At 37.5% G+C, this 14,659-nt stretch overlaps 2 protein-coding genes across 2 annotated transcripts; one reads left to right on the top strand and one right to left on the bottom strand.

The window, feature by feature from the left end:
* Window positions 1-3,931: 3,931 nt before the first annotated feature.
* LOC145070026 (chloroplastic import inner membrane translocase subunit HP30-2-like) lies at window positions 3,932-5,609 on the top strand. The gene is made up of 4 exons (XM_079016943.1): window positions 3,932-4,317; window positions 4,574-4,689; window positions 4,789-5,031; window positions 5,160-5,609. Exons 1-4 carry the CDS (start codon window positions 4,039-4,041, stop codon window positions 5,200-5,202), a joined length of 681 nt encoding a protein of 226 aa, XP_078873069.1. The 5' UTR covers window positions 3,932-4,038; the 3' UTR covers window positions 5,203-5,609.
* Window positions 5,610-6,137: 528 nt separating this feature from the next.
* LOC145070027 (protein RESPONSE TO LOW SULFUR 3-like) lies at window positions 6,138-6,714 on the bottom strand. Its single transcript, XM_079016944.1, has one exon. It carries the CDS (start codon window positions 6,641-6,643, stop codon window positions 6,296-6,298), a length of 348 nt encoding a protein of 115 aa, XP_078873070.1. The 5' UTR covers window positions 6,644-6,714; the 3' UTR covers window positions 6,138-6,295.
* Between the last annotated feature and the right edge of the window lie 7,945 nt (window positions 6,715-14,659).

Raw genomic sequence — 14,659 nt, 5'->3', positions numbered from 1 at the left:
AGAAAAGTTATGCCGACAGGCGTCGATCAGACCTAGAGTTCCAGGTCGGGGATATGGTTCTCCTGAAAGTGTCGCCTTGGAAAGGCGTCATTTGATTCAGGAAGCGAGGCAAGTTGGGCCCGAGATACATTGGTCCATTCAGGGTTGTAGCCCGGGTGGGCAAGGTGGCATATAGGCTGGATGTGCCAGCCGAGCTCAACCAGATCCACAGCACCTTCCATGTCTCCCAGCTGCGGAAGTGTCTCGTGGATGATTCAGCGGTGGTGCCGTTATAAGATATACAGGTTGATGACAACCTGAATTACATTGAGCGCCCAGTCGCGATCCTTGACCAGAAGTCGAAGGATCTAAGGAACAAGAGGGTGGAGTTAGTGAAGGTGCAGTGGCAGCACCGAAAGGGGTCCGAGTGGACTTGGGAGCTGGTGGAAGAAATGATGGAGCATTACCCCGAGCTGTTTCAGGATCGAGCAGCAGACTTCGAGGACGAAGTCTAAAATAAGTGGGGGAGATTTGTAGAACCTGGTTCCTGGTACGTAAAATTTATCTTAGTGTTTTTCTTTTTAGCCTTGGACTCGGCGAGTTGTAGTTCCGACTCGCCGAGTAGGGACGGGATCCGGAACACGTTTAAGTTGACGACTCGACGAGTCCATATTCTGGACTCGGCGAGTCACCGCTGTCTGATGAAACCCTAAATTTCAAGGGTATACACCCTATTTAAACCCCTTTTTCCACCCCAAGCTCGCCCCCATTCACCCTCAGAGCTCTATACCTCGTTCAAGCCTTGTTCCTTATGAGTTTGAAGCATTTGGTGTGTTTTCTTGAAGATTTGGAGTGGGAAGGAGAGTAGATCAAGAAGAAGAGGAGGAGGCCAGACATCTTTGAGCTATCTTAGTGTTTTCCTTAAGGTATAACTCGATTTCCCCTCTGTTTTCATGCTTATAGTCCTTTTTAGCTCCATGGAAGTCCTTCTTGAGCCTTTCCCCAAGCTTGTTTGTGCTTTGTGGGTTGTAATAAGTGGTTAGCCTCTAGATCTAGGTGAGATTGAGCTCCAGGAGCTTAGATCTACTGTCTTTATGGAGCCATATTGCATGAAATCCCTAGATCTACTCTTTTGGTGCATTTTGAAACCTAAAACCTTTATTGGTGATTATTTACACGTAAAGTTGTAAACTTTACGTGTTATTCATGCCCTAGAAACCCAGATCTATGAATGGCATGAGCTGGATCCAAGCAGAATCGCGTGTATAGTTTTTGCATGTGGCCGACTCGGCGAGTCGAGTCGCGAGTCCCCGAGTTTCCCCCTTTTCTCATTTGCGGGTTGGGAGTAGTGAGTCATTGGGTGTGACTCAGTGGTTCGGAAGCCAGACTCACTCATGAAGTCACTCGGCGAGTCAATGCCATGACTCGGCGAGTTCAAGGCAATCTTCTTGTCTCAAGAACAACTCGGCGAGTTGTTCATACAACTCGGCGAGTCACAGCTTAGAGTGTTCTTCGGATGAAGATGAACTCGGCGAGTTGTTCATACAACTCGGTGAGTAGGATGAAGGACTATTGGCCTTTGGTTAGAAGGAAAAAACCCGTTGAGTCAATTCCTAACTCGACGAGTAGAGACGGGCTCATGGTCAGACAAAGGGATAGGGACTCGGCGAGTTGGCAAGCCAACTCGGCGATTCTGGTCAACTGGCAGTTGACTGTGACTTGACTCTTGATTTGTTAAGGGTAAATGGTCAATTTACCCTGAAGTCGGTTAGCAGTATTTGACTGAGTATTTTGTGGGAATTATAGCCAGAGGATTTCCGGAGCGGCAGCAGCAGCGGACAGTCAATTCCCACACAGACCAACAACTATTTCGAGGTGAGTTACCTTCCAGTAGCGGTGGGTCTATGGCCACAATGTCGGCCCACCAGTAGGAGTTGTATGTTGGATGATTGTCTTTGTGATATCATCTAGGTTTGCTACTACCTGATACGTTATATGCTGGCATGATATGTTATATGTGATAGTAGTAGAGTTCGGTTGTTAGGACCGAAGGGTAGGTCAGACACCCCAGATATGTCTGACAGTATGTGATGATATGATATATGCTGGTATGATATGTTATATATGATAGTGGTAGTAGGAGGGGAATAGTCCCCGAGGGTCGGTTGTTAGGACCGACGGGTAGGTCAGCACCCCAGAATGGCTTGACATGGGTAGGTCAGCGCCCCAGAATGGCTTGACACGGGTAGGTCAGCACCCCAGAATGGCTTGACACGGGTAGGTCGGCACCCCAGAATGGCCGTACCGTACCGGGTAGGTCGGGCGCTCCAGAATTGCCCGGCAATATGTATGATATGTGATTGTATGGTATGTGGTATATTAGGGGAACTCACTAAGCTTCGTGCTTACAGTTTTCAGTTTTGGTTTCAGGTACCTCTTCTTTGAAGGGGAAGGAGCTGGCGCGGTAGCGGTACATCACACACCTGCTTGTATTCCGCATTATGATATTTTCCTGGGAAATTGTACTCTGACACTTTTATGATTATGACAATGTTTTCCGTCGTGCAACATCTTTTGTGAAATGAAATGATCATTGAATGATTTATTCCTAAATGTTTTGCTAAGTACATGTTTTAAAAACGAAATTTTTGGCTCATATTTTTGGGACGTTACAGATGATGTATGATGACATTAGGTCTATTTGCTAGACCTGACTGCCAGCGAGCGAGCACTCCAGCGAGTCAGCGAGACAATGAGCTAGCGGGTCGGCAGGCCAACGAGCCAGCGCTGCTTGATGGTTCCACTTGGCAGCCCTTCGTGACAACTCATCCCAACACTTGACTGGCTAGGTCTGAATTAGGTTGGCTCATGGCCTGACCTAATATTCCCTTATAAATAGAATATGTCCTCCTTGAGGAGGCGTTTTCTCTCACCTTATAATATATATATATATACCTTATGCCCGACTTGATATATTAACGGGTAATCCAATTACCCGATTATTCCTATCCCATTAATCTGATACCCTATAAATAGAATATGTCCTCCTTGAGGAGGCGTTTTCTCTCACCTTAGAATATATATACACACACACACACACACCCTATACCCGACTTGATTTATTAACGGGTAACCCAATTACCCGATTATTCCTATCCCATTAATCCGATATCCGAAAAAATCAGACGGGTAATTTGGATTTCGGTTATTTTTAACAAGGCTAGCAGCCTAGCACTATCTCAATGAACACGGGAAAAGAACACGTGGTGGTGACGAAGACATAGTGTAGAGGATTGTTTTCGATCAGCTTAGGCCATCCGTAATGGGAGTTATATGAGAGTTTAATGGAATAAATGTGAATATAATATAGATGAGAGAGTGTGTGGAGTTGAATGGTCATTGAACGCTGCAATGAAATTATAATTGAAAATTTATGAACTTTTTTAAGGATTAAAGTGAATATGTATATTCTCTCTCCTACTTGGCAATCCATACAACTCTACATGAGTTTAATCCATTAAAGATGCCTTAAAGCATTAGGTATAGGTCACGTTATAACACCAAGTTCATATGTCACCTCATCTATAACACAACCATAACACCAAGGGGGAAATCGTGTTCCCATTGTTATAACATGTTAAGAAGTAGAGAGAGAAAGAAAAAAAATAATTTGATTGGTTGATAAAGGCAACAACCAATTAAACTTCTCGTTGCATCTTGTGTTTGTCACAACAAGATATGTCATGACATCCTCTTAACAAGAAAATGAGATAGTGTTCATCTTGTTATGACTAGGTTATAAAATGTCACATCAGCAAAAATATCATTCTGATTTCCATGGTCTTAAAAAAGTACCATTTATAAGGCCGTTGTGTTTTAATTATTTATATTATGTATATAATAATAAAAAAAGAAGTTATTGATAACTTCGTCGTATGGCTTTGTAGGCTTGGCCATGTTCTGTATTCGCCTGCAATTCAACCTAAAACTAAAAAGGAAAACGATCAACCATCATCCCCGTCTCGTACAATTTTCCACAACAAAGAGCATTAAACATTCATGGGGGAAGAAAAGAAGGGGTTTTTAGTGATGGGTGACCAGAACCCACTCAAACACGTAGAGACCAAATACAATGAATGTGAGACCCTCTTCAAGACTTGGCTTGCTAAACAATCTTTACCCGTCGACGCTGCCATTGTCACCGTCACCAGCGCCCTCCAAGGTGCGGCGATCGGTGGGTTAATGGGTCTTACTAACGATGTCTCCTCCTCTTTTTCTCCTCCGCCACCAAGCACCTCCCTTAATCTACAGACTAAAGCTTCCTTCCGGCAATCCCAGGTTACATAATTCCTTCACCATCTACCGATCTTTAGTAGTTTATTTTCTTAATTTGAATTTCATTTTTTTAAGGGTCCCTTTAAGATATGGGGGAATTCGTTAAGAAAAATTAAGACGCCGTTTTTACTTTCGGGTATCACTGGAATCATTTATTTATGATTAATGATTTTCGTCTCTGTATCTGTATGGAATGGGAAAGAACGTACTTGCTTGTTGAATATGAAATAGAAACCCTAAACCCTAACTGTATGTACAGGCTGTTGCAGGAGGGCCATTGGCACAGGCTCGTAATTTTGCTGTTATGTCGGGTGTTAGTGCAGGCATATCGTGTGTCTTAAGAAGATTAAGAGGCAAGGAGGATGTCCAGTCAAGGTAGAATCCATTAATGGTTAAAGTTTTCAGGCTGTTTCTTTAGTCAATTGAAATGATGTTTTTGGTTTAAAATCTTATTCATGTATGTATATAATGCAGTTTGGCGGCAGGTTTTGGTTCTGGTGTCATGTTCTCATTGGTTAGTGGTATGGGGGGTCCTAATCAGGCTTCAAATGCAATAGCTTCTGGTGTTTTCTTTGCACTTGTGCAGGGTGGAGTCTTTAAGCTGATGTGTTTAATTCCAGTACAATGCATGTCAAACACAGTATATATGAATCAGTGCTCTGCAAGATGCAAGGATTCCACTGGACCAAGACTCCTCATTCTTGATCACATTGAAAGGTACGAATGTTTTTTTTTTTTTTTGGAGTTTATATTACTTGAGATCTAATATTTTATCTTATATATGATTATGATAGTTATGGTGAGATTTGGCTATTTGACCCTGGAACGTGTTATTTGGTGTGTAGGGAGGAGGTAAAGAAGAAGTCTGCTTTTCCACACAAGTGGTAGTTACTTACAGTTACAGGTGTAGTTAAACCAGAAAAAGTTGGTAGTTTATTTAATAGTTTAAATAGAAAATTATACTTTAATCTCACTTTTTGAAGACAAAAGAAGTTGGCTATCTTAAACATGAAAAAAAAAAGTTGGGTGGATCGGAGTAGATATTATTTTCCAATCACTTAGGGGTGTTTGGTACTTTGGTTCACATATTGTTTTGAAAGGAATTGGCATTGATGAAGGAAATATGAATTCAATGCATTTGGAAGTTTAAGGAGTTGAAATACTATCGTCCTTTTGGTTGAAAAAGGCGAAAAGAAATTCAATTAAAGTAATTTCTTCATTTGTTGCAGAACATAAAAAATTCATGTGAATAACATCTTGAAGAAACGGATATTGATACGGCAAAAAAAAAAAAAAAAAAAAAAAAAAAAAAAACCTGAAGAACTGGAAGTACTCTGTCCTCACAAAACTATGAAACACTCCATTCAATAATTAAATATGAAAGAAACAGTAAATTAGCAAAGTACATTAATATCCCAATTGCATAAAAACCTGTTCATCCATCTTGTATGCATTGTCTTGTGTCTTCATTGTTGTAAAAAAAAAAAAAAAAAAAAAAAAAAAAAAAAAAGAAAGATGCTTCTTTATTTTAATAAAAGTTTCCAAAAGTTTATTTCTTTTACAAATATGTGTAACGACAAAACTGAATAATTGTATATTCTTTCTAATCTAATATCAAGGAAAGAAAGCACTGTTGAATGTCGATAATGGGAATATTCTCGGCTTCTTCCATAATCCCTCCTTTGCGCCATGATTACATCCTGATTTTCGTTTTTTCTTTAACATCTTTCGCATCGAGAATTTGAACTAAAACGCATTTGTGTGTGAATAAACAACCCAATTGTTCGTCTTTTGTCATTCCACCATGCGTAAAACAACAAAAATGAAGAAAAAAACGGAAGTTCTTCACAATCAATCTCAGAGATACAATATTTGTTGTTTAACAACCTTTCCAGATCAATTTACATCAATAACTAATACATGTCACATTCTCTATATTCTTACAAAATCACCAGTCAAAAACATTCACCTCCTTTCCGTTTTACAAATCCATTGATGGTATATGAACGGATGCCGATTCGATGAGCTTCTGAGCAGCCGAAAGCTGTTCCATTAACGTCGTCAGGCGCTCTCTGTACGCACACGCTTGATCCATGGCCTCGGCTTCAAGCTCTCCTAGCTGCGAACAAAGATGTTCCTCCGCTTCCTCCGCCACGCGCAGCCTCGCCCACGTCTTCTGCAACTCCATTTTCATCTTCTCCTCTCTTTCCAGGCTCCTCTTCAGCTCTCTTTCCAATTCCTCGTTCCTCCTCCTCAACAACTCCTCCTGGGCCGCCATTTTCGGCGGTCTGTTGTCTTTCACCGACGGATCCGCCATGCTAGGGGCCATTAGTTTTGGTTAAAAGAGGGAAAGATTTTGCGTTAATTAACTGAATCCGTTGAGGTACATCTTTCCTTGATTGGGGCGTTTGTTTTTATAGGCGTAGAATGGTGGTGTCCAGGTTCAATGAATCTGTTCGATTTACATACAAATCTTGATGCTTTTGTTAAATTACCGATATACCCCTATATTTTCATATTCTATCGCTTTTATGTGGCTAGAAACTCGTTTAGTTATACGACCCGTAAAATTATTTGATAATGGAGTTTCTGTCAAAATCAGTCGACGCTAAAGGATGAATGTAATGTCTTTTAGCCAATCCTTAAAGACAAAATTGCAAATTTGGTCCTTGTGGTATGTTAAAAATTGGATGTTTGGTCCAAAAAGTTTTGGGGTTGCACCGGTGGTCCAAAAGGTTTGATTTGTTGTGGAATTGGTCCAAAGACTTAACATCCGTTTGTGCCCTCCCTTTGTGTGAGGGTATTTCTGTCCAACTTCCAATTCTCCACTCAAACTTCAAGACTCAACAATACCTATGGCTAGTAAAATCAACACAGTCTCACCACCGGAAACCACCAAATCTCAGCCCCTCCAACAGTAGGACCGGGTTGCAATAGTCACCGACGGCTCTTGCGGTATCATCAAAGCCATCTCCCTCCACCTAGCATCCCTTGGAGCAAAACTCATCGTCAATTACACTTTCAATTCCTCTAAAGCGGATCTAGTCGTTTCAGAAATTAATTCCAAATCTCAATCTGTATCCCCACAAGCTGTTTCTTTCAAAGCCGGCGTATCAGATCCGATTAAAGTAAAATCCCTCTTTAATGCAGCTAAATCGATTGGGAAGAAAAGGAGATTGGAACGGGAATGAACCGAAGGCAGTCAAGAAGAAGGAAAACGAAGTCAGCGAAGGTTCGATCGTTCTTTTGGCTGAAGGAAGGGGGTCCGATGGCTTCTGATTTTTCGTCGATTGATTCGTAATCAATGATGGCCTCTGGGATTTGATTTAGGCCGAAGAAGAGGAAGGGAAAGGAGGAGGCAGCGAGGGGTGTTAGGAGGTGGTAGTCGACAAGTCATTCTTCTTCTACTCCAGTCGTAAGGTGCGATGGGGAAAAACAAAGGGCACGGTAGCAGCGACTGGCGCCGGTAGAGGCTGTGTTTGGTGGTCAGGCAGCCACGAGGAGGGGAGGTGGAGGCGATCGGTCGTTGGCTAGGAAAAGCACCTCCGGTGCTTCACTATTTCGCAGAGGAGAATACGAAAGCAGCAATGGCAGCTTAAGGGCGCCTCTTCTGTCTCGACTGGAAGGTACAATGGTGAGGGATCAAAAGGGGGCTTGTCGCCTCCCGTGTTTGCTCCGGGGAACTGCACAGATGATTTAGCGGTAGGTATCAATTAATTAGGTTTTAATTTAATAATATATTAAAAGAAGAGGTGTGAATTGACAGAAATACCCTCACACAAACGGAGGGCACAAACGGCTGTTAAGCCTTTGGACTAATTCCACAACAAATCAAACATTTTGGACCACCGGTGCAACTCCTAAATTTTTTGGACCAAACATCCAATTTTTGACATACCACAGGGACCAAACTTGCAATTTTGTCATCCTTAAACTATACATGTAATAAGTTTATGATAATTTATATTAAACTTAAGGACTTAAATTTAAAAAAAAAAAAAAAAAAAAAAAAAAAAAAAAAAAAACCTTTGATCTAAAAAATAATTGTTTGTAAATATAAACAAAAAATTCATTATATAAATTTTTTAAAGTGTATAAATATTTTTATTAAACATTTTTATATAAATATTATAGTTCTGAGATTCTAGCTTTCATGCACTAACAACTACAAACTAGTTTCACAAACATACACAAAAATAAATGATACACACAAAAAAAGGATTGAAATATATAAAAACCATCAATTGACTTTATAGTTTTTATGAGTAATAAATTATTTTAGTGTTATATTTGAATCAATCCACTTTCAAATCTGACTTACTTTTTTTTATCAAAGTACTTCAAAATATTTCATTCCATTAGCATTTGCAACCTTTATATTAAACGATTACAAGATACCATTATTACCGATACACATAAATATCGAATAATACAATAACATCAAACGTTATATTCACCACTAACCAGTATAGTAATGAATTTCATATCATCATCACTAGCTATCACTCGGCCTATGGGATACCCACCACTCCACCACTACTACTCTACTCCATATCATTTTATTTTTGTTTTTATTAATTCAAAAAAACAATAAAAATACAACTTTAAAATTTAAAAAAAAAACATAAATTTTTTAACTAGTTTTTCGTTCAATAATAAAGAAACATTACATTAATATTAAAAACTACAACACTTAAATAACCTAGAAAAAAAACTATTTTTCATTCATGTTAAGTTGGTAAAAATGCTCCGCAATATCTTCGTGAAGATTGAAACTCGTTTCACTGTTATGAATTTTCAACAACTTGTGCTAAAAATTCAATCGTTTCGGGTACGAACTCTTCAATCGGGATGACAACATCGTCCAGATCATACGTTCAACTCGCTCGACCTTCATTTTCAATAATCATATTATGCATTATAATATATGCTTCTATTCGTTTAATTCTATCTTTATCCCAAAGTCATATAACGTATTTCACTACATGACATGTTTGTTTGAGGACTCCAAACGCCTTCTTGATATCTTTTCTCGTTGATTCCTGCCTTTTTGTGAACAACTTTTTCTGTTCACTTCGAGGAACCGCTTATGCCTTCATAAATGTAGAATAATCAGGGTATATCTCATCATAAAGATAATAACAGTATTTGTACGAATGTCCGTTCACAGTGAACGACATATTAGGTGCTTTGTCGGTCCAACTATCGTTCAAAAGAGAAGACTAGCTAACAACATTAATGTCATTGTTAGACCCCGCAACTCCAAAAAACGAATGTCATATCCACAAATCCTAAGATACAACAGCTTCTAGTATTATAGTTGGCTCACCTACATCACCTCGCTTAAATTGATCGCGCTACGCATTTGGATATTTTTCTCAAGCCACATGTTTACAATCTAGACTAAAAAGCATACAAAGAAATCCATGCCTCTCTTCATGAGCCAAATATAATCTCTCAATATCACATGGAGTAGGTTTACGCAAATATTCTTTGTGAAAAACCTCATACACATATGTGTAAAACCAATATACACAATCAACTGTGGTCATTTTGAATACTTTCAAGTACTCGTTAGATGCATTAAAGGATATACAGTATCCTAAATACCTAAATGTAGCCGCATATTTTTATAAACTACTAAAACTCATTCTTCCTCTAGCATCGGGTTTTTTTGTTTAAAAAATCATAATGGGCCTCTAAAGCATTACTAATACGTAAAAATATAGTTTTATTAAGACAGTAACGACGTTCGAACGCATCTTCATTGTAAAGACAATTATCGGCAAAGTAATCATGTAATAATAAGTCATGTGCGGCCTGGCGATTTGGATTGACGACCACCCTTGATTACGAAACATTCGAACTTTCTTCATCGTGAATGTGTTGTTGCACAACATTGAAAAAGGTCGAGGTAAATTCTCCATCATCATACGGATCAAAATTCTTAAAGAAAACCATGTATATTTGTTTTTATAGATAGAGAGCATAGAGAATGGTTTGAGTGTTTAAGTTTTTAAATAGTTGTGTTTATATATAGGTAATGTTTTATATTAAAAAAAAACTCAAAGTTTTTTGACCGTTGAACGGTCAAAAAAACGAAGAAGGAAGCCATTGGTCGTTTACGTTCGTTGTCTGCACCATAATTGAGCACGACCACTCCTAACCACAAAAGGTCGGGATGGTGTGCACAAAGGACGTCTGTGGCCATGTAGACCACAAGCATGCTTGTTCTCGATATACCAAAAGGTCTAATCTTCGGTTCAATAAAGTTTATAACCTAAAATCTTGATATATTTTTCACTTTTCAAAGAATCAAAATGCGGTTATATATATATATATATATATATATATATATATATATATATATATATATATATATATATATATATATATATATATAGAGAGAGAGAGAGAGGGTTGGGTTCAACAAGAAACCATTTTAAATCTTAGAACCAAGGAACCAACATTTTCACAACTTTTAGAGTTCATTTTTTATCATATATATATATATATATATATATATATATATATATATATATATATATATATATATATATATAACTTTATATCCTCTTTCCAATGATATCAAATTCGATATAATTTTTTTTACTTTTTTTGATATGTTCAGATTCACAGTGCAAATTCAGAATGTAAATCTGAAAAGTTCAATATATATATATATATATATATATATATATATATATATATATATATATATATATATATTGAATTTGATATCAATGGAAAGATGATCAAAAGTAATTAATTTAGATTTTTTTTACAAGCTCCAACTTGATCAATGCTCCTTCACCAAGCTTCTTCTTCTTCAAGGTTTACCAAACACCCACCAAAAAACACACACAAGGGTCAAATCACTCTAAATGAATTAGGGTTTCGAAATGAGGCTCAAAAGGGGCAATGAAGGCTGGTAAGGAGAGAACCTTGGGGCATAAGGTTGTTTAAATAGGGTCCAAACCCTATAATTTAGGGTTTATCACCTGACCACGTACGCCCTGCGTACTAGACTTACACCCAGCGTACGCGTACACCCTCTAATTTTCATTAAACGTCATTTGGGACCAATTCTGCAAACTATTTTTATACCATGGGTCAAAATGTAAAATACCTTGAATTGGGTGTTACATTTTCACTATTGAATGCTATAATATATGAACATCAAAGAACCCTATGGAAATGCTAGTTTAATCGAAATTCATAAGAGGGTTAGGGTTTACATACCTTTTGATTATTCTTTTAAATAACCAATGAAATCCTTCTTCAAAAGCTCTTGGAAGCAAGCACTAGAAATCTCGTGTCTTTGATGGTTCACACCCAACCCCTAGAAACTAAGGAAATAAGAAGATAGAGGAAAGGGGAGGTAATTTTCGGCTATTCTCTTGAGAGGAGGAGTGGCCAAAAATTGAAGGGTTAAGGCCCTATTTATAGATACCGTAGGAAACCCTAGAAACCCAAATTTAAATATAATACTATTATTTCAAATTAGCTAATTATCCAATCTCCTAATTATCTTCAAGGGATATTCTAGAAACCCTAGAATATGCCATAAAATCGTCCGCCGCCTTGGGAAGGTTCTGAATCCTTTTTGTTCAACTATTAAATAATTATAACTTAGGTCCTTGCACTTTTAATTAATCCTAATTAATTTCTGATTATTTCTTAATTAAATAATATTATTTCTAATTAATATATTATTCTCATAATATATTAATAAATCATTTATTTTTATTTATTAATCATATAATAAATCAATAAATCTCTCTCTCTCTCTCTCTCTCTCAAAGTTATTCTATTCAATCACTAGGTTCCAGGGCGACCCAAACGGACTTTGCTAATAATTCAAGTATATAGCAATTTAGTTATTGGCTTAGATACCTAACCCAACAGTCTCCCACTTTGATAAGTCTATAACTATAATTGCAAGTATAACTTCTAAATTAAACAACAAATATGCTTCCCAAACCAACTCCAATCTCTGATATGATCAGACATCGGTCCTAAGATAAGTGATCAAATATTCCTTTATTCTACAAGATATCGTATGGACATAAGACATGGATTAGAATCGATCTCATTATCCAAAATTATGTTTCCTGATTTCCCGATTTGTGATGACCTCATAAGACTTACAAATTGAACACATAAATTTAGTCTTGGTTGGGCCCAACACTATAAGTAATTACCAAATCACCGAGGGGCCCAAAGATATCGGTTTTCCTATTAGGGCAAAAGGAACGAATAAACTTTGACTCATATTCTTGTATCCTTTACTCACCAAATCATGCATGACACTAGGTTTTATAGCATCAAGTTACTGATGCATTTACATAACACCAATGCACAACCGACTTGTAAATTACAACTCATATATATCCATTTTAAGAATATAAGATATTATCATCTCAAAATTACTCATGATAGAATCCATGAGGTAATTCTCTTAGCATGGGCTTATCCAATACTCAAAAACTCCATTTTTTTACGTACACATGAATATTGTAGCAACCATTGCAATGTCTAATCTCCATAGACAATCTATAATCAATTCATGATAGTCTTCATTCACTACTTACTTCCTCAATTCTTTGAAAAAAGACTTTTGTGTGCTACTTAATGTTTTTTATTAAATACAAACATTCTCTTCAACCATTCATTTTGTCACATACAAAGTTTCAGTCTCTTTCAAATTTTGTTTCCTTAGTCAGGCCTATTTTAGGCTAACAAACAAATAAATCGCTTTTCCATAAAACGCAATCTTTTAAGAATTTTTTTTCCCAACTGGTCATGTCGCACAACTATTTAGGGTCTAATCCGTTCAACTTCTTATTTTTCACAATGGATAAAAACCCCCACCACATGATTTATCGGCGTGTGATCATGGGCCCGACACACATTAAATGCTCCGTCTTTCAAGGAAATTAATTCATTCTTCTTTTCTTTATTTGTGGCTGATAATGGTAAAAACTCAAAGGTTTTTTTATCTTTAACAATTGTGAATAAATTAACTACATTAAAATTTCAAATATGGAGGTATAAAAACCCCCAATTTCTCCCAAGATCGCTTTACGCTGTCTGAATCTCTAAAGACGATCTTCATCTTCCTCACCCTCTTGCTCAAACTCTTTTCTGCAAGTTCTAAATTTTTCTTACTGCAAACATGGTGAAATCGAGTATCTCCAAGAAACAATCAAAAGCTTTTGGTTCTGCTCGTCCCACTGGCTTAGAAACTACCATCAAAGATCACACTCCGTCCATAGCATCAAGCAAATTCAGAGTGATTTTTGAAGATCATCCATTGTACAATGAGGCACTCCGAATGATGATCAAATTTCTCCCAAAGCATCCTCTATGTGGTGCCTTCAAATCGCTCACTGAAGTTGTTCCTCTACCAACTCTGTTCAAATGCGCCTTCTCTGCATTTCGTCCAAGCCACAATCTTCAAGAAGTGCATCTCAATCTAGTTGATGACTCTTTGGTTGTTCTAACCAAAGCCAAGTTTTTAGAAGCAATCAATCTTCGAGTTCTTCCCTCGACGAAGTTCTACTCTCCTAACCTTAATGATGTGATTTCAACCTTGTATCAGATGGGTTATCAGAAGAAGCATAAGGGAATCAGAGAATTCAAGAAGAATCAACTCCCAACGGTATGGCAGTTCGTTTGTCACTTTGTGATCAGAAGTCTTTCCAGCAGGACCGACGGTACTGACAATATGGGGATCAAACTGCTATAGATTGTGTGGAGTTTCTTCACTGGTAGCGCGGTTAACTATAGACAAATCCTATGGGATGATTTCTTGTAGTATATTCCAAAGGAGGCTCCTCGAGAAGATGAATCAAGCTCACTTTTTCTTGATTCTGGTCTCTATGCATCTCGGATCTACACAAGGATGCCAAGCTCGATATGGGTAATGACTCGACATTATTTGTCACTCGCGATTTGAAAAGGTACACTCCTTCAAAAGATCAAACAACTTTTTGACCAATTAGGAGATTGCCTACATATATTTTGGAGTCCCTTAGACTTACAATTGTTGAGGTAGCTGACCACATCATGGCTACGAGTGGTATTGAACCATACCACTCTTCCCCGCCTAGACTGTGACAATAAGAAAGTTTTGGGTCGAAGGGAGTCTCGTGTATAAGGGTATCCATAATGTAAGATGTAACCCTATTGCAATAAAACATTTGAAATCCATAAGGGAATTGGTTTATAAGCTATCATATATATATATATATATATATATATATATATATATATATATATATATATATATATATATATATATATATATATATATAAGTCTTGAGGAACCACGTTGTAATTA

The sequence above is a fragment of the Lactuca serriola genome, chromosome 8 (assembly GCF_051521515.1).
Source record: "Lactuca serriola cultivar US96UC23 chromosome 8, Lser_US96UC23_V15, whole genome shotgun sequence".
Classification (NCBI taxonomy): Eukaryota; Viridiplantae; Streptophyta; class Magnoliopsida; order Asterales; family Asteraceae; genus Lactuca; species Lactuca serriola.
This window is presented reverse-complemented; position numbering and strand designations above follow the sequence as displayed.